This window comes from Dryobates pubescens, chromosome 3 (genome assembly GCF_014839835.1).
Source record: "Dryobates pubescens isolate bDryPub1 chromosome 3, bDryPub1.pri, whole genome shotgun sequence".
In the NCBI taxonomy this organism is placed as follows: Eukaryota; Metazoa; Chordata; class Aves; order Piciformes; family Picidae; genus Dryobates; species Dryobates pubescens.
The window spans coordinates 37,714,451-37,739,319 of NC_071614.1; the positions used below are offsets into that span (position 1 = coordinate 37,714,451).

A 24,869-nucleotide genomic window follows, 5' to 3' on the forward strand; every position below is an offset into this window, starting at 1 on the left:
TTACTGCCAGCAACCACTAATGCATGCAAAATACCCAATTCCTTGCTCAGCATTATTATGAAATATATTCAAGCCTGGAAAAAAATAATAAACAAAACCCAACCAAACAAAAACCCAAAACCAAACCTTCACACTTGCTTTTCAGGGAGGAAAGAAGGTTAAAATTTAAATATTTGTGCTGCTAGGTAAAGCTGGGGTGAGAAGACATGGATTTTTTTGTAACAATTTCTTCTCAACAGAAGATATAATGCTATGGTATAATGCTAAACAATTATTTACCTGCGTGCTTCCAAGTGTTACTCTCAGCATCACTGTTGTAAATTCACCAGTTTTTGTCTGATTTTAAGTAATTGTGGTAACTGAAACAGAAGGAATTTTAGCCTGTTTATATCCAGTCGCTTTCAAAGCCTGCAGGAAGCTGCCTGGGTGTGGTTAGTCATTTTAATTTGGCTCAGGCAAAATTAGGATTTGGCAGGTTATGCATAAACATACACATGCAAGAAAAGTGCCTGTGTGCTAGTGCTTGGGTGGGGGCAGATGGGAGAATTCCCACCTCTGGCAGCAGCTGCAGCTTTCTCTGTGTGGCCAGCACAGCAGCAGCTGCTTTAATGGGCAGTGGCACAGCAGCTGCCCCTTTGGGATGGCTGTCTACCAGGTTCCTACAAATTTTCAGTTCTTATGGGCCCCACAAACACATTAGATAGGGTAATCCTCAATTCATCACATCCTGTTCTTCCTCTCAGACAATTACTAAGGGACACATTTATTTATGGTGGTGATGTGTTACTTGTACACATTTTCTTGGAGCTTTTGCTGTGTGCTTTGATTCTTATTTGTTAATTACTAATTTGTCATAGATTGTGCTACTGAAGGGGAAAAAGAAAGTGTTACAACACCTGGAGTAGATGCAGTCACCCCTAATTTAAACATCTGTTCCTGGCTAAGCAAACATAATGGCTCAGGTGGTCCCTTCTCATACTAACCTGTAGTTTATTCCTAATTAGGAGGATTTTTTTCAAGTAATATTATTACAGAAATCCAAATGCCATGCAAATAGAAGCCTCATTTGGCATACTCTCAATATTGAAAATATTCTTGCAAGCCCTTCTGTATTCTATATCATGTGAAAGCCAAAGAGTATTATTAATATATACACTCCTGAGTATCTTACTTATTGCAAAGTAATTCATCTTGACCAGATCTGCCTTGAGTATGATTATAGTAATGACCATTTCCCCATATGGTTCAAAACCAAAATATATCACTATAAAATGCTTTGGAAAAAGCCATATGGACATGAAGTGAGACCAAATGCATCATGGAAATTCAAAGTCCTTCGGAAGATGTCTTGCTTGTGAGAGACACGGAGCCCTGAAGCCAGGCTAGGTGTCACACAAAATAGAAGCTCAGAAATGATCACGTGAAAGCCACAACCAAAACCTCAGTTAGGTTTAGTCTATGTTCCTGACTACAGTTCCAACAATATTGAGAGGTAACATGAAACTAATGATACAGTTGAAGAACAAGCTAGATTTGAGGAGTGTTCTGAAAGGCTGGTAGATCCCAAATTTGACTAGTCATTTGCAATCTGGTCCGTGAGGCTGAGCACATTTGTATTGCTTCCTCCCACTGAGCCATCTGTGTGCATCTAGGCAACATACTGAAACACCAAGTGCTGCAAGTGCTATGAAGAGATCTGGAAAAGATTCAGTCCTCATCTTGAGGACACAAATCTCCTGAGACAGAGAGAGAAGTTACATGCATGGGAGGTAACTTCAAGGCTTGCTGTGTTTGAGGAAGGCATAACAAACTGGTACTTGCATAGAATGACACTCTCAGAACAAATAAAAAACCGGAAAATTGGCCCCTTCTGTAACATTTAAGTCTACAATTGAACCTGAGAAGCTTGTACATCATTCTGGAAAGCAAAGCACCACCATATTAGATGAATTCTCAATCAGTTCATAATGAACTGGGCAGATTTAATGACAGTCCTCACATATTTAGGTTACACTATGATGAAGTAGCAGCAGTATGGATTTAAAACAGTCAGAACTGTTCAATGGTTCTGTTTTAAATGTGACTTTGATCATCTTGCAAATGCTTCATTCACCTTTTTTCATCAAGTAATAATAGGCAGACAGTATCCCACTGCTCAATTTATGATGCCCATCTTTAGAAAGAACAAGAATAGAGACACTTTTAGAGACAACATTATACCTGAAGTGAAATAGTTTCCTGTTCACCTAAGATCCTGATAATTCAAGAAGGAGGTCCAAAACCCATTAATAGGCCCAAGAGACAATTACTGCAATTGAGGAATTCTTCCCCTATACTTGGTACTGGATTCTGCTCCTACAGATACGCTGGTACACAAAACACATAGGACAAATGACTTACAGCTGCTCTAGGGAAGAGAGCTTGTCAGAGGAAATACATTCTCCCTGAGGAGGTCTAGTGGAATTAATTTTCTCAGTGCAAGTAGAAAAGACCTTTATGTGGCTTTTTCATAAACAAGTAATACATTTCAGCAACAGATAAACAGAGCTGGCAAAAAGATGATGAATAGTGGGACTACCATTAATACTGCTGTTCATTTAGGAGTTGACACCAGTGCCCACTGTGGAGCATTATTCCCTTTCCCTTTACAAAACTCTCTGTACCAGATCATCTAGGTTTTGCTGGTAAGATGGTGATGACAATTCCCTGATGCACTGAAACCTTCTCTAGCACAGAACTTGACAAGTCCAAGCACCAGCTATACACAAGGGAGGCACCTCCTTACCTCTGATCCATTCTGCCTGGAAATTCTGTATCAGTTTTAAAGCTGGTGAGGAAGCACATGAGATTTTTTTTTAGACAGTGAACTACAACCTTCCTGCACATTATTATTATTATTACTGTGTTATGTAAGCAAAGCCTCTGACAACTCCCCCAGCACCACCCTTCTACTTGTGTCTTTCCACTTGCTCACTCATGCTGCTTTTGTTTCCATAGACACCTCAGAGAAGTGGGTGGGTAGGATACGCTTTCTCATTTCTCCTTTGTAAGACCATTTAACATACAAATGGAATTTCAGTAATGTAATAATAATTTAAGTGCATTCTAATGAAGCCAAAATCTTGGTTAAGGCCTAAACAAGCCTACAAGTCAGTTTAAAGTTTGTTACAGAAAAGCAAATCTTCTGCCTTACCCCTATTTGTTCTTTCATGCCAAATCCAACCCATAGTCTCTACAGTTGCATGCTTTCAAAAAATGTGAGGCACTGTAGCTCACCTAAGATTACACCATACTGTCAAGCCCAAACTACAGCTATTTAGAGAGTGGTATCAGTCTCCAGGTTTGGAAATTGAAGCAAATAGGAAGTCAGGAATGGTCTCAGAAAACAAGACCTCAGTTGGCAGCCATCAATGAAAAGCTGAGCAGCTACTCAAATGCAGCTTTACAGAATAAGCCCAAACCAGATTTAGTACCTGAAGCAGTAAGATGCAGCACAGTAACATACATGGTGTTAAGTGATAAGCAATAAACCCCTGAGATTACTAGAATGCAAACTACTAAATTCAGACACAGGGTAAGCAAGCCTAATTACCAGTACAGTCAGGAGCTATCATCATCATCAGTCAACATGAAGAGCATTATCATAAACATGAAATGACATTATTCAGTCTAATCATACTTTAATCATGCAAAGACCTGCAAGTAATATTTACGAGCTTAATTATTGAATCTGATAAAGTGACCCTCTAAAACTCTTTAATGTATTTATTCTCACTGCTATACAAGACAGGGAAGTTCTTCAAGTCTTAATTGGCCAAATAATCAAATTACACATGCCACCCACTACACGCAGAGCTGAGCTAGGAAACAAACCTTCCAAAACTCAAGTCTGACAAAGTACTTTTGCCATGCTTCACCTCTCTGTCAGTTGTTAATACCTTGCACTTAACTGGTAATTACATGACTGCTGAGACCTGTCTTACTATATGCTTGTACCATCAAACCTAAAACAGGTTGCACAAAAACTACAGACCAACCACAAAATATTTGTTCACACATCTTGAGTAGTATGAAGATAAAGTCAACAGCTTACAACTGCAAATACTGAGTAAGGTATTTAATTCATGGTGCAATACCATTTATGAGTAAAATTATGCAAAAATACCAAGGAAATGCAAAACCTCTGGAGATGCTGAGAAGGAGCTTAAACATTGAGAGCATAGCTTCAAGATTACATTAAACTCCAGCTAATCCTGACCAAACAGGGAATTTTAGAGATAAAATACCAGCCTTTTCCTGCTGACTGAAGCAGCTGTGCTGTGCCAGAGATGAGAAAGGAAGTGAAAGCAGTAGGAAACATCAGAGCCCAAATACACTGACAGGTATGGATCCCACTGCCCAGCTCCTCAACATCACTCTACCTTGGACAATGGTCAGGTGCCTTCCTGGACCATGTACTGACTGCAGGCATGACTGAGAGGAACTACCTGGCTGCATTCCCACAAGGAAAGAAAACCCTAGAAACAAAGAGGCTTTAGAATGAAAGAGGTGTCATGTCCCTTTCCTCTCAGGTCTTGAAGGGGAAGGCTGAAGGCAGCATGGACCTGAAAGCTCCTGCCCCCCTAAGGAGAGAGAGGAGTCACACAAAGCCTGCATGGACACAAAGGACAAAAGAAGAACTGGATGTGAGAGCATAAATACTGACAAACAGGCAAGGGAAACACACATGTGAATCATTTAAATGAGCAAAGTACTGCAGGGATCTCAAGACAGGTCTGCAACTGATCATAAACTGCACCAACAGCTAGAGCTCACGTGGAAATCATACTGTGAGGAGCTTACCCCCCTCTTTCATACGCACTTGCTTATAGCTAGGTTTCTAATCATTTTACTACTCTGTGCCAAGACATGGACAGGACCCCTGGCAACACAGAGAAAGGCTTATAGGAGGTGAACATCAAGCCCTATAACCACTGTTACAAATATGGGAGGTAAGGAATCTCATCCTAAGTGGATGAGACAAACATGCAACACTTAATTTGTTCTACACCTCTTCCACCAGCCAGAAGCATGTATCTGCTTAACAAGTGAACTATTAATTGTCACACAGTTGGCTTAGCTGAACAAGCTGCTTAGAGTTAGATTTATTTTAAATCTCTGCTCTTTTGTTCACATATATCAATGATAGTTTGTATTTATAAACATATTACATAGTATTATTTTCAGTAGCTTAAAATAAAAAGATTTACATTATTACTCTATACATATTTCACAGAAATGAAGGTTAGATCAACTAATAATTCATGCCACATCCTTTTTAGAACCAATGCTGGAGTTAATATGCCACTTAGTATTTAGACTTTGGCTTATTCTGGACATCATACTACAAATACCGATCCTTAAAGTGATAATAAAGCTGAATATTTTTTTCGCTTCCACAATTCTATTATTTGTCATCAGATAAACCAGCAAAAAATAGCTTTAATGGCAATGGATATCCCAGCAGCACCATCTCTGGTTTTGAGAATGAGATGTTTACAGAAAGTGCACACTGTAGCCCATCAAACATCCCTACCTGTTTCCCTGGCAACATTCAGAGACCTACACAAAGTAACTGCATTAAGCAGAAGGAAGCTCACAAGAGAGAAATCATGCCTGTACTTCAGCACCATGTCATTAATGCATTTGACAGTAAACAGAACCCACAGAGATCAAAACTACAGGCAAGTAGGAACAGAGCATAAATTTATTCCTGAAAGTCTAACCAAGAAAAGAGAGATGTCATGGTTTGGCAGTGCTGAGGTTTGATCTCAGTTACAAACTGCAAGCCTGTGAAAGAACAAAATAACACTAATATGCAGCCATAGTCATGTTAACCTCTTTTTTTCATTATACTGTTATCTCCTATGCTCATCACTGCATGATACATAGTACAGATGGGTCTTGCTCATTTTATCTTTCAGTTTTTAGCCTTATAGAGCAGATTAAATGGTACTTTGCTAAAGTAATAGCTTATGCTGTGCACAGATCCTAACCAACATGATCAGCAGCAGAACATTGCTGACAGGCACTGATTTCCCACTCAGAAATGGCAGGATGCTTAACCCTCTCCCTTTGCTTCTAGAGAGCCTCTGCAGTCTGGTCATCTTAGATAAAATTGCTGTGAAAAACCTTTACAGCTTTTTATTCTTGGGAAACAGAGAACAGACAGCTCAGCATGGTGACTGTCACACTGAACAGGGATTTGTCTCAGCACAAAACCGCATTTCGTGACCCATCAACAATTTGCATACAGCGTGGCAAACTCATAATAACATGTGCCAGGGGCCTAAGAAACTAAAACTAAGAAACTAAAGATCATTCAGGATGAAGCAGCATGTGTTAGCAAAAAAGACAGCATTAGAGTAAGTGTTTAATTGCTTTGGAGCCTTACAACATCTAAAATAAGACATAAAGACAAAGGTCACAAAAATTAGCGACAATCTAGTACTTGAATAGTCCCTGATTACTCTTTCAATTCCTCTCTAAAATAACAAGGTTATCAAAGGCAGCAGTTTACCTGTGAACATATTTAAGTGATATGTGGCCTCCTTAAACTCATTCTGGATGCATTAGATGCTGAAGTCTTTTGAGTGTTTAGAGTTCCTACTCTAATAGGTGTGAAAACTGATGTACAGAAGTAGTAAGACTCACAAACCTGAACAGAGCAAATACTAAAATCCATGAGATCTTACACTTGATGTTCATTTCCTTTTGTGCAAAATAAATAGGTTGACTAAAGCTATCTTAGGGAGAAAAAAAAAAAAAAAAGGAAAAAAAAGAAAGGAGAACAAACCCAAACCAATACTCCAGATGCAAAAGCCAAATGCATTGCTTTCAGTTTACAGACAGGCAGAGGAGGTGAAATCAATGCAGATATCAACACAACTGCATGGAAGACCAGACTTCACTAGTTAATGTCACATACAGACAACATATAATTAATGAGTATCTCTTTTGGAGCTTTTCTACCATTTCTAACCAAGGGTCACTCCAAGGACACAGTCTCAAGCCACGCCAGGGGAGGTTTAGGTGAGGAGAAAGTTCTTCACTGAGCTCGTCATTGGAATGGGCTGCCCAGGGAAGTGGTGGAGTCACCGTCCCTGGGGGTGTTCAAGAGGGGACTGGACGTGGCACTTGGTGCTGTGGTCTAGTCATGAGGTCTGTGGTGACAGGTTGGACTTGATGATCTTTGAGGTCTCTTCCAACCTTGGTGATACTGTGATATTACATAATAATTTTGCTAAGTTGTTTTGGGGTCTTGAACCACAGTTCTTGCTTCATTGAATCAGAACAGCTTGAGCTGGAAGGGACCTTTAAAGGTCATCTAGTCCAACCCTCCTGCAGTGAACAGGAACATCTTCAGCTAGATCAGGTTGCTCAAATCCCCATCAACTTGACCTTGAACACTTCCAGGGAATGGGCAAGTACCATCTCTGGGCAATATGTCCAGTGCTTTATCACCTTCATAGTAAAAATTTTCTTCCTTGTATCTAGTCTGAATTTATCCTTTTTTTTTTATTTTTTCCTTTCTTTTTTTTTTCCATTTTAAACCATTGCCCCTATGCTATTGCAACAGGCCCTTCACTTAGCAGCCTCACTGACCATTACAGTCATATTCAACTCTTACCACAGAAGCAAAATTCTCCCATAACGACCTAAAATATGCTTCCAATGGAGAACTCCAGAAATCCATTACACAACATATGACTTCCTGATTGTGCTGAAAATAGTCTTATTTTCCTGTATTAATTCAGCTTTTCAGTACTGTGAATGTATCTGTTTCTGCACAAGGATCAATTGGGAAGGAGATGAGAACAGCAATAGCCTACCAGAAACAGGACATGGATTTACTCACGAAAAACTTCATCTTGCACCTTTCTGCAAATTGTTCTACAGAAGAAAATGAACATATCAGGCCTCTTTAGCACATAATGCCAAAATAACTACTTCTATAGGAACCATCCACTTGGGAAGCCAAAGACTCATATTCACAGGCTTTCAAGCAATGCTATCTCCAATATGTGAAAGAGGGATCAGAGAAACATGATCTAATAAACATGCCTTTGGGGGCTGGTTTTTGTTGTTTTGAAGACTGAGAATATGAAATGTATTCTGCTTTAAACAGTTACAAGAAGGGAACACAAGTTATAATTGCACTCTGCTAGGAAACAATATTGGAACCATACAAATAAAGGACCCTGCCACACAATTGAGACTTCAATCCTTCTCTATGTTCATAACTAAAAATTCACACTCTTACTTCTGGTGCATGGGGAGGACAACATGAATAAGGTAAAAACACATCATGGACAAAGGCAGTGCAGCATTGCATGACTGCAGTATACTCCTTGAAAATTTTTCTGCTCCCCCACACACCCCCTCAGGTCACACAATTTCTCCTGCTAAAGGAGACAAAGGGCTTTAAAAAAAACCCTTGAATCTAAAAACTCCTGAATGTGTTCTCTAGAATTCAAAGATTAAAGACTGGTATGCAAAGCCAACCTGGGTAGAAAACTGCAAATTAATGATTTAGCCAAGTGAAAACCAAATCCATGAAGCCCTTACTTTCCACGTTAGAAAAGTACTAAAGCATGCCCTTGATTTATATGTACTCATAAAATCTTTCAAGCTTTCTGCACTTGCATATTACAGCCTGCAGGAGATTAATTCAAATTCAGCTATTAATTCCTCTGTAGTACTCCAAGTAGAGCTATTAAAGTTTGCATCTTTAAACTATCCTTTCCTGCAGCATCAGAGAAAGCTGAAAGCACCAACTGCATTCAGCCAATAATAGTGAGATATGCTTATGACAGTTGTCTCCTCATAATAAGGATCTTGGCAAAGAAAAAAGTGCCATGATAAGAGAAATGAAAAAAATAACCACTAATCCTTACAAGGACACAACCAGATCCATCAAGAGTCCTTGCTAATAACAGCAGTAATGTGAGAATACCAAACAGACAGGAGCCAAGTACTTAAAATGTGGTGTGCTGCAGATAAAAACCTACTTTTGTCAGACCTCCAGAAATGGAACAGGTGACCCTGACTAATACTTGATGCTCTTACAGAGTCATCATTATTCTATATCTCTCCAGTTCCCACAGGCTGGAAATGGGACTTGAAAATAAGGTCCGAGACATAGTTTTTATATCATAGAAACAGGATTTTGCCTGTAGCATCCCAAATTGTTCTTGATCTCAGATGTTATTAAAACCACATACTTTGAGCCTACTGGGCTTTCACAACAACAGCTCCTTGGTGTACTCTGAAAACATAACATAACTTTACAAGGACTGCGGTGTCGAGCAGTTTCAGGCAGAAAGTAACAATATTTTGCTGGTACTGCTTTGGGATTTGCAGCAAACACTCAGTCTCAACAACAAAATGATAAAGTGAGCTATCAGCTATGAAATACAGGACCTGGGTGGATGCAAATAAGCAACAGTGAACCACTACACAAAGTCTTACCAGTTCTTCCCCTCTGCAGGAAGGCTGTACCTTCTGAGCTTCTGTCATCTTTAGCAGCCAAGACGACTGGAAGCAAGGGGGCAACTCAACAGAACTGCTAACACAATTAGGCATGCATTCAAACCTGTCTCTACAGGCCAACTGGGACAAGTCTACATTCAGAGCAACTGCTACTGCCGACACAGCAGTACAGGCAAACAGCAAGCCTATGCTCATCCTCCTTCTTGACTGGTTAAATGCAATTTAATTGAATCATTTGGCAGAAACATTTGATTAGAGCTGTGGGAATATTTATTCATTTGTGTAACCAGTATCTTTCATATCCTTTTTCATATATTTGGATTCCTTTTATCAGGAGAAGAATTAACACAACAATCAGTTTACAAAAAGATCCACTAGTTCAGCTCATCTTTTACCCACTGAATACTATTTCACATGAAGGCTGAGACTACAAATGACGCACAAAGTTGTTTCAGGTTCATTTGGTGATATTGTCACCAAATATAAGGTTGAGAAACCTTAAAGCCAAGAGGATCAAGATGGTTCTACATGACTGTTTGAGTGAGTTTTCCTTTGTCCCATCATGTTCTTGATCATCAATTAGGATGCAATCTAGATATATTAAATGTACTTAAAAATACAATATCTAGGCCATGTTACAGGATATAAAAATAACTTGTTATATATGAAAGTAAACTCTTACAATTCACACATCTGTTGAAGGCAATTGGCAGTCTTTAAGGAGGGATTAACAAGCACAAAAAGAACCTGCAAACTTCAGAGCTTGAGGTCATTTTTTGAAAGAGGATGGGAGGAAATTATCTATTGACATGTTGTTTCAAAATCATTAATTAAAATTGATTTTTTTCTTTCTGCAGTACTTGTTATTATGTTTGAAGAGTGGATAATATGGGCTTAAGAGAAATGATTTATACCTGGCAGTAACCACTTGTGTCCAGACCCTTATTCCAGAGCAATAGGCAGGCTGTTCATTTTTACTGAGAGAAACTTCTTTGCTTTAGCTATGGAATAAAGAACATATACAAAACCAACTACAATGGGACTGCTGGCACACCACACCAAAATCTTTTTGCACGCCTACATCCATTCATGCATTAAAACTCTGTATGTATAGATGCATAAACCTTTAAACTAGGACAAATACAAGTAATTCACGTTGCAAGGCAGGAGACTGGCTATCACTATGGTTTCTCAGTTTCCAAAGTTACATTACTGTTCATGCTACAGAAGTCTTGATGAAGAAAATGTTTTCCTTTGTTTTCAGTAGACCATTGAAATTTTTAACAGAAAAGTCTCTAAGAGTCAGTAACCCCTGTCACTTACTTGGCTTAGAGTTAATGATGATGTTTTCAGCAGACTGCTGGGGTGGAAACCTGCAGTTCTCTCCTTGGCCCTTATTGCTGCTATACTCTATGACTTCCACTTTTTCCAGCGGTATGCTCCACTTCAACAAATACCTCTGGCCAGTTGTCACCGCACCACTGCTTTCATAGGAAGAGCTGTAAGATGCACAAGTCATTGCTGAGGCAAACAACCACATTTCATGGCATTCTGTTTATTACTTCAGCTTCTAAAATCAGTCTGAGTACCTCACACAACTCGAAACAAATACACCAGGCTGACTTTTGTGATTGACCTTTCCTGGAGTGCAAGGAGCAACTACGCAGGTGCAGACAACCTTGTTAACAAAACAGCATGGGACTGCCAACAACAATTCCTACTTTTTATAATAAAAAATAGTTAATCAGCTTTTTAAATCATTGTGCATTTTGATATCCTAATAAAGGTGATTATGATGATACTTCAGCTCCAGAGTTTCCTAATTGTTTTGAAACAGTGCTCAGAAGTACCTGCTATACTTAGGGAAGGAGTGTGGGTCCTTTGAATGATTACTGGCAGCAGGTAGAGCAATGTAAACTTCCAAGGGATGACACACTAAAATTTCTGCTGAGCTCCATAGCCCAGGACATTCTCTACAGCCACTGCTGTGGCTTTTGAGAGTAATCCCCCGTGAGTTGCTGCTGAGGGAAGGGTGTCTTACAGAACTCATTTCAGAGAAAAGAGCACATTGAGGAAGGTCGCTTGGACTAGAAATGGTATTAAAGTTCCCTTTCCTTTGTTTACTTCATTCCTTTATTCACATTTAACAAACTTTTATTATAAAGGACAAAAGAGATGTTGAAGTGAACAAAAAGGTTTTACTTCACAGAAAGCACAACTGAAATAAAGAGGTTGGGAGAAATCAGCAAGCTGCACTTATTGAGAACAGTGCACAAATACTCATCTTCAAATAGTCAGTTACCTATTCACAACACAGTCATACTTTTGTTTAAATGAAGAGGCAAGTATGAACAGAAAAACACAAATGCAACAACCTGAGTAAACATTTACAAATTCTTGACCTAGCTCAGAAGAAAGAAAACAAGACTAGGTGTGACACAGCTATTCAGTCACTAGGGTAGTGCTATCCAAGTGCTACTCCTTGTAAGTTAGGTCTATAGTTTGAGGCCAGTGATCTAGACTGCATGGGAAGAAGGACCTTCTGAGGGTCATGTACTCTTTAAAATACATGTCTTTTGCCAGCTACAGAATACTGGCTTGGAATCAATTGTCCCAGGGCTGCTAGGACATCTATTTCTGTAAAGGTTAGACAAAAGGTAGTTAAGAAAAGTAAGCTGATAACATTCTGTGCAGATGCATGCGTGTAAAGCTTTTGAAGATGTCTACAACTGCAGGGTAAACCAGAAGGTATGTACCCTGAAAACCAGTGCTATAACAGAAGCTTAGGTAAGATGCCTAGCTTCTATACACTAAAATTAAGGGAAATAAAATTATCCTGCACAAGCTGAACAGGCCAGTGGTACACTCTACAGATTATGCTTAGTTTGAACAACAAATTCTGGGCTGGATACAGGTGTCAGATGTGAAATCTGGCAGATGATTTTTTTCAGCCCCTAACTATATTTTGCATGAGAAAGATTTTTACCTTAGAAGAAACTGCCTAAGAGTGATCCATGATATCATGGAGGAATCCTAAATCCACACCCAGAGCTTGCAGGTGGACCCACCTGCAATCAAACATCCCAAGGAAGTGATAAACACTAAAAATGTATTCAACTATTCCAAAATAAGCAGGTTAGAAAGTAAACCTTAACAGCTAGAAAAAACAATGATTAAACTTATTCAGAGTTAGCAAACCCCCATGACACACGCATGCCTCATTACTATTGCAAACTATGTTGCTTAGGACCAGCTAATGCCCACAGGGACAACAGTGCTGTGATAATCAGAACTGTTGAGGTTATGAGGAACCCAGAGACTTGGTATAATCACAAACTTTTCACATGGAGAACGAAAACAGACTACACATCATCATTTCAGAGACAAATAAAAATCCAGAGACAGTGAAGGTATGGAAGAAGACATAATATACAGGCATTACTAAGGAACTGGAGAATTTGTAAAGGAAAAGAATCCCTAGATAACTGGCATCAACTTGTTCATTTTCTAAAGTACAGTTAGTACGTGTCACTTCACTAACGAGTCTGTGCATTCATACGGTTACAAACATATGCACTGTATTCATATTTCTGTAATAAACTAAGATGATCAACTGACATTGTGCTTAAGAAAAGCTGTTCTTTGAAGACCTCAATGGTCCACATTTTCTCTGTCAGAATGTTCCATCACATAAAGCCATTTATGATAGAAGCAACATCTGAAATGTGAGTGTGACCTTGGCATACACAGAGCAACAGTAATAATTACAGCCAACTAAAACATAGAAGGCACCATGAAAACATGCTTTCTTAGCACCTCAGCTTTAATCTTTCAGTATTTGGTCTTGGAGATAAAAAAACCCTTCCCAAGCAGGAGCTTTGTTAGTGAGTTCCAGGTTATTCTGGCTACATGTATTACTTCGTGGTGGTTTTTGGGTGGGTTTTTTTTTTTGGTGGTGCTGGTGTGGTTTGGGTTTTTTTGGTTGGCTGGTTTGGTTTTAAATTGGAAATCTGCCAAGGTACAGATTTGGGGGGGCGGAATAAATCCTACCTTGGCATGCCCATGTTCCACTAAAAACTAATACACAGTAACTAGACATTACAAAGCATTTCTATCTGTAATCTAACTGACACAATTTTCTTACAAATTTACTCTAAAACTTCCAAACATCAGCAGGTAATTAAGAGGACTGTAACAAAGCTCATTATCCATTTATTATGGCTACTCCTGGAATCATTAAACACAGTAAAAATAGTAATTTAAAAATATTCAGTTAGTGTGGTTGTTTTCCAACTGAAGCCTGAACAAGCATTTCCAAAACACGAATCAAGTCTTACCGAACATTTACCGTTGCACACATCAGCACATCGTTTAACATGAAAAGTCGACGTTCTTTGGTTTTGGTAATTTCTCCTTTGTCATTGTAAACTGTCTCAACCATATCATCAGTCCGTATGAGGTATCTGTTTCCACTGTTGAGTAGCTAGATTTTAAAAACAATCAACATTGTATAACTATGTGTGTACATATAAAACACACTGCAAAAAGAAAATACAACGACGATCGCTTGCCATCCTAGCACAAGTGTTTGCAGGCAGATTTGCCAAGTGAATTAAGCTTCTTTACTAATTTGCTCTTCATTTAAAGGATCAATAACGTCTGCTGCCACAAATGTGGCCTGCAGAGGTTTTCACTCTAATAAGGAACACAATTGCTCTGAAAATCTTCCACACTGATAAAAGTCCTTTAACAACAAAAACCGCAGCTTCCCCAATTTCTGTGGTTTCCACCCCTAATCTCTTCTTTCACATCCCTTGTAAGTGCTAAACGTGGTTCCAGCTGTCCCAAAGTGGGAGCCCAGAGTAGGTAGAGTCGTCCCTCATGCTCTGCCCACTTGGGCGCACAGCTAAGGTGTGCAGTTGGCAGCTCCACAGACCATGAAGATGGTATGTAGAAGAGATGCATGGCATGTAAATTGCTCCTGCCATTTGCCTTCAAGGGCTGAGGGAGCAACATGAGTAAGCACGAACCAATCCCTTACAGGTCAAAGTCAATTCCATAATGCCCAAGATAAAAAACCGGTCCAGAACTCACTCATACTCACTCATTTCCTATCCACCCACCTCTCTCACCTCTGCTTCACCCTGCCAGGTATTGTTCCAAAACTGTATATTCAAATATTAACTCACAAGACACACAGGGCCCTAAGTGATTTGGGCCACACATATATTGATTCATTCACCAAGTGCACAGCATACAAAATTTTACAGTTGATATTGACTAATAAAACCCAGGCCACCTTGAATTCCATCAAGTAATTCTAGATGATTAGTAGCTGATTGAAGAAGTAGGACTATTAGAACTAAAAAGGAAAGTAAAATGTCTGAAACTATCTTTTAATGCACTTAGAATGGAAATATTCTTCCAGTATGAAAATAATTCAGTATCCCATTTCTCATAAATAGCTTTAAACAAGTGTGCTCTGGTTGATTACTGTTTTCCTAAAAACTTTGCTTTCATACATCACAGAACACCCCTACTCCTTTAGTGTGTTCCCACTACTTCCTCCCAGAATGATTCCAGAGTGTAATCGCCTGCAACTTCACAAAAGCAGTAATTGAAGGATTTATGTTCCACCTCATGGGAAAGGAGGAACCATTTACAATGGAAACAACATAAGCATACACATATGCACAGTACAGACAGCTACTAACAAATCCAAATGAAGAAGATTGTTCCTTCCTAGCGAATGTCTTCTACAGTTCTTTACAGACATTTCTATTGCATGATCCGAATGCATGAATTAAATAGACTAGGATGTTCCTTAAAACAAGGAAGGTGCTGGACACATTCAATAGCACATCTTGAACCGCTCCATAGTCAGAAGCATAGCAGTATAAAGAACTGATTCCTTCCTTTATACAAAAATAACTCATCAGTTCCAGGATAAATTAGAAGTTGAATTTTTCCATGCAGAAAAAGTGTATGAGACTTTACTACCGAGCATTATTTCATACACTGCCACAGAACACCTATACCACTGCTGCTATTTCAGCATGTCACCCACTCCAGCACACAATGGCTGTTCAGTCTTGGAGTTAGGTCACACCCCACACCAACCACTAGAATGGCCTCATGATGTTCAGTGCCACAGGAAAAAAAACACAAAACAACACAACAAAAAAACCCACAAGAAAATATAGGTATCTTTTTGTTGTCCATTTTAGATATTTTCTGAAGCCCAGACACTCTCTTCCATCATACATTCCTACTTTCCTAACCTTGTTCAGATAACGTTCATTCATTGCTTTTGCTATTTGTTTTATTTCACAGCGCTGATCTGCATCCCTTTTCCTTTCATTTAACTTCTCTGCCAGTGTTTCAAGTTCTGTAAGAGCCATCTGTAGAGGTAATCTGTCAGGATGTCCTTTATTAGTGTTCTTCAACATATCCTGATGGAAAATGAAAGAACAAAACAAAACTCAGATTTAATTTCATAGTCAAGCTCAAAAGACTATAGGATGCAAAGCAACCACTACATCTTTACCTCAGTACTCCTAAAAAGTTCAATGAACACCTAATGAATATTCATACAGCACACTGCTTATTTTCCTGCGTATCTTCATAGTTCTTTAGAGAGATACTGAATGGGATCACATGCAGCTTATTTACAGGGTGAAAGTATAGAGAAGGAACTTGAAAGTAAGTATAAAAACTGGAATTATCAAAGCAAATAAAAAAGGGCCACATAACTTTTAAAATATTTTTAAAACCAGTATTAGGCTATGATGTGTAGGTGTCTGCAAACAATGATTTCAAATTCAACTCTTCTGATATTTACTGTCATAATAATATTGTACTACCTATTCCTATTTCTCATTAAAAGACTGAAAGTATGCTCACCCCAAAGTAAAAGACAATTACTTCTCAAATCTTCCTTTCATAGGCATATGGTAGGAACAATCTGAATTATGTTTTTCTCCTTTCCCACTTAAAAATTCCTACAAATTTACTTGGCTTCCTGCTACCTCAAGGACCCTCACAGTGGATTTTACTCATGTGTTCCCCCCACAACTACCTCCGCACCCTCTTTTGCACTAATTCCTGAATCTGCAGCTGAAAGGTTGTTATTCTCTGTAGCACCGGCAAACCACACCTAACTTGTACCAATCACTGGGATTAGACCTGCTGTGGCCTGTAAGGAGCTACAGCAGAAGCTGGGTCTGCAGCAGGTGTACACTGAGGAATTGTGCTCTTCTTGCACCCTGACTGACGCTCAGATGTGACAGTCCTCGGACTGTCAAATCCCCAGTTTCAATGGGAAGAAATTCAAGACAATGCAGGCCAGAAGAAAGCAGCAATGCACTCCAGCATATCCTGTGAGCCAAGTAATCAGAGCGCTTTTGTTCTACATTCCACATGTATTCTGAGCAATCCAAGACATGAATTACATCCTCTTTTTTTTTTTCCCCTTAAATGGAAAGTAATGCCAAAAAGTTTCTAGTGGTGTCTTGAAGCACTATTAGTTTACGAACTGATATGAACAAGTACTATGTTTGAACTACAGCTTTACTGCAAAGTGACTTGCAAGCCAAACCTAACATAGAAGTAATCTGGAGTAAACCTAGTTTACTACAATTTTCCTGCAGTGTATTTGCTGCCTGTGCCTGCAATCAGACTACAAGATCAGTAGGATATGATGTACTGAATTTGTTTCATTATTTCCCCATGGTTTGGTGGTCTTTTCCACTGCTTGCTCCTCCAACAGAAGACTGCTACCACGCAATCCCAGAAGCAAATCAGGTAAGAATGCAACAAAAGCATGCCCTTGTTAAACATTATTTACCTGCAACAGTAGAATGAACTGTGGAAAGCGCTGGATAGGCTTCATCATTAATCCGTACAGTGTAATTCGATCAGGGCTTGACTCCTGGCATTGCTGCAAAACAAGGAAGCCACTACCATGAGTTTATCTCCATCAGTTACAGAATGAAAGGAAAACATTTCCTAAAATTCTTCTAGCTAATTTACATTAATTATAACAGTAGTATTGTAAACATCCCATTTATTATAAATATAAAAAGGTATTATATCTTTCTCAAAATCACTGTTAAAAAGATGGCATGTCACTGAACTGAAAACTTCCTTAAAGACAGCTGGGATAAAGCTAGATCATCAGTGCAGCACCTATGTAGGTATTGATACAGCACATTCATGGCTTTATATGAGCAAGGCACCGACTGTCTGCTTAACTTCAAGCACAATAAAGGGAACATACTTGCCCAAGGATTTCAATGTGAAAAATGTAAGATATCTGCTACTTACTATCACTGCTCTGTTTCTTGGGGCTAAAAGACAATAAATTGCTAACTACCTATGTATTCTTAAGGGGAAACTAAGGAAAACATAATCATCTCCCTGCTGCACAAACAAAAAGGGGTTTTCATTTTCTTTCTTAAAACAAACTAAGGAAAAAAACACTGATTTATGCTTGGAGAGTGAAAAGAGAGGAGTCCATTAATCTTGTTATCAGAACTGGCAGATAAAACCAGACAAACTTCATTTCCATGTGCAGAAAAGCCCTGTTTGTATATGAAAATTTAACATTTAGAAATATTTTGGCCAGAATCACAGATGATCCAAAATAAGGAAAGTAAATAATACCAGAAACAAAGCAAGCCGAAACAACGTTCAACTGTTGTTGTGCTTAAATTACTATTTATTGCTACAATTACCAGTGCCACAATTTGCTTCCACACTTATATCCACAGACATTTCTTTTGCCCAAAAAGCACTAGTGAAGATTCTAGCCTTCGCTGGAAAAAAAAGGAAGGTAAAGAAATGCCTTCTGTCCTCGGAGTTCAGTTGTGAGTCCCCAGATCTAAGCACCACCAGTGCCGCTGGCACCGACAAGCAGTGTTAAGCGGTGCAAGTTACACCTACACCTGAACAAAGGGCTTTTAACAGTGTGAGAGGTGTGAAGTGACTATATGCTCACTAGAGAGTCTGATCTTCATGGTATCTAAGGCTTCCAATACATAATCCTGTCCAGACTCCAAAATGTTGTTAATGTCAAGGTCTGATGACAAATTAGGCACTGGCCCCCCTGTCAACCTCCTGTAGGCAACCTAAGAGTTCACTATGTAGTCTGCCTAGAGCACCTAATTTTAGTGTTTGATGGACCACTGCAACAGACCTGACAGGTTGACAGCTCCACGAGGTACAATTCAGTGCAGGACTCTCAGAGAATGAGACAAACAGAGATTCCAGACACTTTCCAGTGTCACAGGCAGCATAACAGCCTAAAAGCCTTTCAGTGGACTTTTGTGTAGCCTCTGTAAGGTATCATCCCTAGAGATTAACAGCACTCCTACTGCGTGTACCAAGCTCTCCATGCACATCATCAGAAGCATCATATTCATCAGGGTAGTATGCATTATGCACAAAAATGCTAACTTTCAATCCCAAATTGGAAACGTGATTTTCAAAATACTAGGAAACTGTTGTGGAACAGAAATTAAGTTTCACTACTCTGCAGAATAATGTAACAAAGTTAGAAGTAAAATCAATTCCAAAGAAGAAGAGGCCTCAGATGAAGAATTATTATTTGAACCTTAGTTAATACAAAAGAATCCCAGTGTTTTACCAAGTACAGTCATACAAATACCCATAAATTGATCAGAACAAAACAACTACTATCCGATTCAAAACAGATGCTAGATCTAAGAGCACATTACTGTTCTGAAAATACAGTAGTGGAAGTGTGTTCTCTTTGATTTTTTTGTACCAAACTCATAAACCCAGCATCCATAACAACAGTCTCACAATACACAGTATCAATAATCCAATTCCCTCCTATCTTATAATTTACACCGTCTTATATCATATGACCCAGCTGCTTTAAGATTGAACGAACTCACCTTTAGGAAGTCTAAAAAGGCAGGCTTGGTGGCACACGTTTTCTTGAGAATCCCTACTGCTGTGCTGAAGTTGTTTACATATTCACTGTACGCATCCAAAACCATAGACTTAGAAAACTGAAAAGATAACAGGGTAAACCTTAACTATAAATAGAAAACATCCCTGAAAGCATAACTTTCTAGATCTCTGACTGTAAGGATTCTCCTTGCTTGGAGCGAAGGACATTGCTTGGCCTGCTACTGAATCTACAGGGATACTACTGATGTCTTCTGCAGAAAGATTATTTTGGACAAGTTGGAAATCTAAAGATGTACATTACAGAATGTAAATTTATAGAAATAGCTTGATCTCAGCTACAAGAATAGAATAGAATAGAATAGAATAGAATAGAATAGAATAGAATAGAATAGAATAGAATAGAATAGAATAGAATAGACCAGGTTGGAAGAGACCTTCAAGACCATCGTGTCCAACCTATCATCCAACACCACCTAATCAACTAAACCATGCAACCAAGCACCCTATCAAATCTCCTCCTGAACACCTCCGGAGCCTAAGGACTATGGGCAATCAAAGGACATCAAATGGATGCTGGGATACTCTAATCATCTCACTGCTGCTATCTTCCAAATCTGGCAAACCATCAAAGTCCCCAGGGCCTTCATACCTCATTTTCTCTGAGTAAGGGTTTACCAAGAAAGCAGACAGAACATGACCTGAAAACAGACACGTGAAGGGTAAGTAAGAATCCACCGCCCATTGTCTTTTTACTAATCTTAGCCCTCTCTTCTGCCTGTGAGCCATAAAAAGGTGGTAATTTCTCGCAGCTGGGTGACAACAAAACAAAGCACTCAAAACAGCAGATAGGCAGCTTTTTTTTCCTCCATGCAGTCATGGTGGAAACAATGTCTTTCTATCAACCAAGGCTACTTTGTTTTCTCTAATTTAAAGCAGTGTCTAGTTCAGTCCTTTAATGGATGGACTTCCCTTAGGAGTGGGGAAGTATTTTACAGTTATTTATCTGTGCCCCACGTTTAGTTAAAACCCAAAACCACAGAACATCACCTACTGTGGTTTTTTTACTCCTACCAAACATACTATGTATGACCACCTACTTTCATAAGAGATACTGAGCCTCAATCTCACCTTAATTTTGGTGAGTTTGTGAACCTTTATTTTCTCAGAAAAATAAACTGTTCACCGAAATCTCTGTAAGTTTGATCAGGGCCTGAAAATTTTGCCCACAATCTTTTCATATCTGCCAACCAAGCCAACATGTGTTGTCAGTTTCCTTACCAGGACAGTACATACAGACTCTGACAGTTGCCACAGGTGTTGAAGAATATGGGAATGAAGTGGCTGAGTTAGATAGAAAGATATGGAGATGGAATACCAAGCCTACAATAAAAAGGGATTATCTGTTCATATGTATGTGCTTACTGAAGCAACAAAGACATCACCAATCATTTCCACAGAGTCCCACTCAGATACACGACTCGCCAGTGCAATTTGAAACATTGAATGGCACTGAAGAATTTCCTTAATCCGATAAAAGACCATTTTGAGCTTTCTTTCACTCAGTAATTTTGGTTCCATATCTGAAAGGGGCTTCTCATATTCCTGGGGGGGGAAAAACAACACAAAACATAAATAAATTTAAAGAAACAAAAAATGGGTCTTCTACAATCACTAGAAAAATTTAACAATCTGCACACATCAAATGTCCCAACATTTGGCATGAAGCATATATCACAAAATCTATGTGAGTCCTCTTACAGATTCTTTAAGGATTTGATTATTTTTCAAATTTCCAAATTAGAAAGGGCAAAAGATGGTAAGGTACCTCCAGAATTCTTTTGAGAGCATCCACGTAATTCTTCTCACTGTCAACTATGGATCCCAAAATATACCTTCTCACAACCTGTTGAAGAAACAAAGTTTTATCTGAAGCTCTAACACGTTCATTGTAGTTGGGAACACTGATGATACAACTGTCACATTGATAAAACATAAGAAACTGAAAGCTATTTCAATACTGGAACTGCCAATAGTAAATACTGTACCTCTTCAAATGTAGTAAGATGTACTATTAATCTAAAATTATTTAAAGAACAAAATGGTTATCACAGTATATTATAATATTTGCTGACTGTTGTAATTCCAGGCTTTACTTTTGAAACTTGTCCTTTAATTACAGATGCATTCATTTAGGCATTACTATAAATAATAATAGAACAGAATAGAATTAACCAGGTTGAAAGAGACCTTTGAGATCATCGACTCCAATCTGTCACCCAACACCATCTAATAAACTAAACCATGGCACCAAGCTCTGCATCAAGTCTCTTCCTAAACACCTCCAGTGATGGTGACTCCACCACCTCCCTGGACAGCCCATTCCAATGGCAAATCACTCTTTCTATGAAGAACATCTTCCTGTCATCCAGCCTAAGCCTCCCCTGGTGCAGCTTGAGACTGTGTCCTCTTGTTCTGGTGCTGGTTGCCTGGGAGAAGAGACCAACCCCCACCTGGCTACAACCTCCCTTCAGGTAGTTGTAGACAGCAACAAGGTCTCCCCTGAGCCTCCTCTTCTCCAGGCTAAGCAAGCCCAGCTCACTCAGCCTCTCCTCACAGAGCTTGAGCTCCAAACCCCTCACCAGCTTTGTTGCCCTTCTCTGGACATGTTCCAGCAACTCAACATCTTTCTTAAACTGAGGGGCCCAGAACTGGACACAGGACTCAAGGTGTGGTCTAACCAGTGCTGAGTCCAGGGGCATAATGACCTCTCTGCTCCTGCTGGCCACACTGCTCCTGATAGAGACCAGGATGCCATTGGCCTTCTTGGTCACCTGGGCACACTGCTGGCTCATGTTCAGCCTACTATTAACCAGTACCCCCAGGTCCCTTTCTGTCTGGCTGCTCTCCAGCCACTCTGACCCCAGCCTGTGGCAGTGCATGGGGTTGTTGTGGCCAATGTGTAGAACCCGGCACTTAGATGTGTTAAATCTCATGCCTTTGGACTCTGCCCGTCTGTCCAACCTGTCAAGGCCCCTCTGCAGAGCCCTTCTACCCTCTAACAGATCAACACCTGCCCCCAGCTTGGTGTCATCTGCAAACTTACTGATGATGGACCCAATGCCCTCATCCAGATCATCAATAAAGACATAGAACAGGATGGGGCCCAGCACTGACCCCTGGGGAACACCACTAGTGACTGGCTGCCAGCTGGATGTGGCACCATTCACCACCACTCTCTGGGCTCGGCCCTCCAGCCAGTTCCTAACCCAGCACAGAGTGCTGCTGTCCAAGCCACGAGCTGACAGCTTGGCCAGGAGTTTAAACCACTCCCCATAACTACAAGGAAAAGCAAAAGTGCTTCTTTTGCTACTTTAAGCTAGCCTAAATGACTATGAAACTCAAATCTTAGAGTTGCTTCTCTCTGCTCTCAATTCTTACAGCCTCCTGCCTCCTTCACCATCACTGTCTTTTATACTCCACACTTGTCTTTTGCATTATTAACTTAAATGCAGGTTATATGAGGATTTTTTTCCAAGTACTGACATTTCAGAGGAAGCTTTCAAAATTACCTGAGGCCTTGCTTAAAGATATATACAATAAAATTAGTTGTGAATAATTTGTGTTTAGAATGAATTTAATAGTGCCTTATTTGGTATCATGTAAAACTCTACTTTTAGTCACACTTCATTCTTCTGAGAAGAATCAATATCTGCTGAAAATAATTTTTTTCAGTCTCCATAATACACAAAATAGGCACTGCAATAAATACACACAACTCACAGAAGCTTGCATGCAAGTCTTACATTTATATCCATATTTTTTGTTAGCAACAGTGACATACAAACATAAAAAACTTCTAAGGATTCAGGTCCCACTATTAAAACTAAGCAGAAGCTATTAGGGCTGAGACCCAATCCAGAGCATAGCATTTAAAGTCACCAGGTTTTAAACAAAAGCTATTGTGCCACCCACTGTTTAAAACAAGCACTTCCATAGTCAGCTTATTTGTGGCAGAGTAGTCCAGGCTGGAAGGAGCTTCTGGCCTTCATCCTTTCAGCTGAGGTGCCCACGGCTGCTGTACAGTCTGCCAGTCCTGAGCCTGTGCCATGGCATAGGGTTACTGTATCCCAGAGTCAGGATTTGCATTGGCCTCGTTGAGCTACTCAGGTTTTTCTGTGAAGTTCAGCCCCCAAGCTCCCAAACATGGCTTGCTGCACCCCTCCAATCTGGTATTACTACCAAAGGTGCCCTGAAGCCAGTCATCCCAAAGGCACAAATGGACTCTGTTTCATCAATGCTGTTTCAAATCACCCTGCTTTCAAATCCAGAAATAGCTCCCAGGAGCATTTGCTGCATCACCTTCACAGGGACTGAGATTCATCCAGCTTGGATGCTCCTTCTCACTCTTCCCGAGTATGATGGTACATTTAATTTTCCAGTCTTTTCATCACTGTGATTCTAGATGACAGAGAAAGACCTTACCCTCAGCACCACTTGGTCCCACAGACACTTGTATGTCCAATTAGCCTCAGCACACACTAACGGCAAGTAATGCTTCACTCCAGCAGGACCTGCCCTCTAGGCTCAGGGACTTGAGAACAAAGCTTTTTAGTGCCCCTTTTGTCACTAGCTTCCTGCCTCATTGTGCAGCAGATTCCTATTTTTCTTAGCCTTCTTTTTGCTGCCAATGTACACATTAGAAACCTTTCAGTGTTGCCCTTCACACCTCACTAGCTCCAGGTGAGCTTTGGATTTCGTAACTCTATTCCCACTCACTTGAGCAGCAACTCATGGGTGTATAAGCAACATACATGACCTACACAACAATTACTAGTTTGCTCCAAACTAAGAGCACTCTATTTTTAAAAAAGAGGGTGCATTTATTTGTAATTACAAAAAAAACCTCCAACCAAAAAAACCCCACAACACAAACCCAAACTAAACCAAACCAATCAGTGAAACTCTCAAATGCCTGTTTGGAAAGGAGGAAACAAGAACGTTCAGATTGATGCTGAGACCTTGCATTCTAATGAAATCTTACAGTAATGTAACAGTTTGGTTGTTGTATTGATACAAAGATTAGCACTTCATCATGCTAAACCCATGAGAAAAATAACCTTCACCAAGCAAACCAAAACCCTTGTACCATCTCTCCTCAACTACCTTTATTTTTTGCCCCTTATTTTCTGAAGGTACTGACCAACTTCTAACTTGACACCACAAGAAACCAAAAACATTCATGTAGTTCAGCTCTTAACAATCCAGTAACATGAATACACAGGATTTATTTTCAGCCAAAATTTCTAACTGATGCTGATTTCAGTGTTTCTTAAAGAGGTTTTCACAGTTACTATAGAGTTTGAGGTGAAGAACAGCAAACTTTACTTTTGTGCAGATTT

At 39.6% G+C, this 24,869-nt stretch overlaps 1 protein-coding gene across 1 annotated transcript in view; it reads right to left on the reverse strand.

Annotated features, from left to right (window-relative positions):
• The window catches only part of ARHGEF10 (Rho guanine nucleotide exchange factor 10), a 79,767-nt gene that overhangs the window by 40,642 nt on the left and 14,256 nt on the right, over positions 1 to 24,869 (reverse strand). The window contains exons 9-15 of the mRNA XM_054179971.1: positions 21,296 to 21,373; positions 20,893 to 21,072; positions 19,452 to 19,568; positions 17,378 to 17,470; positions 15,813 to 15,983; positions 13,869 to 14,014; positions 10,855 to 11,030 (exon numbers count right to left, since the gene is read on the reverse strand). Of these exons, the coding sequence (XP_054035946.1) occupies positions 10,855 to 11,030; positions 13,869 to 14,014; positions 15,813 to 15,983; positions 17,378 to 17,470; positions 19,452 to 19,568; positions 20,893 to 21,072; positions 21,296 to 21,373 (961 nt within the window). The remainder of the gene's footprint in view (positions 1 to 10,854; positions 11,031 to 13,868; positions 14,015 to 15,812; positions 15,984 to 17,377; positions 17,471 to 19,451; positions 19,569 to 20,892; positions 21,073 to 21,295; positions 21,374 to 24,869) is intronic.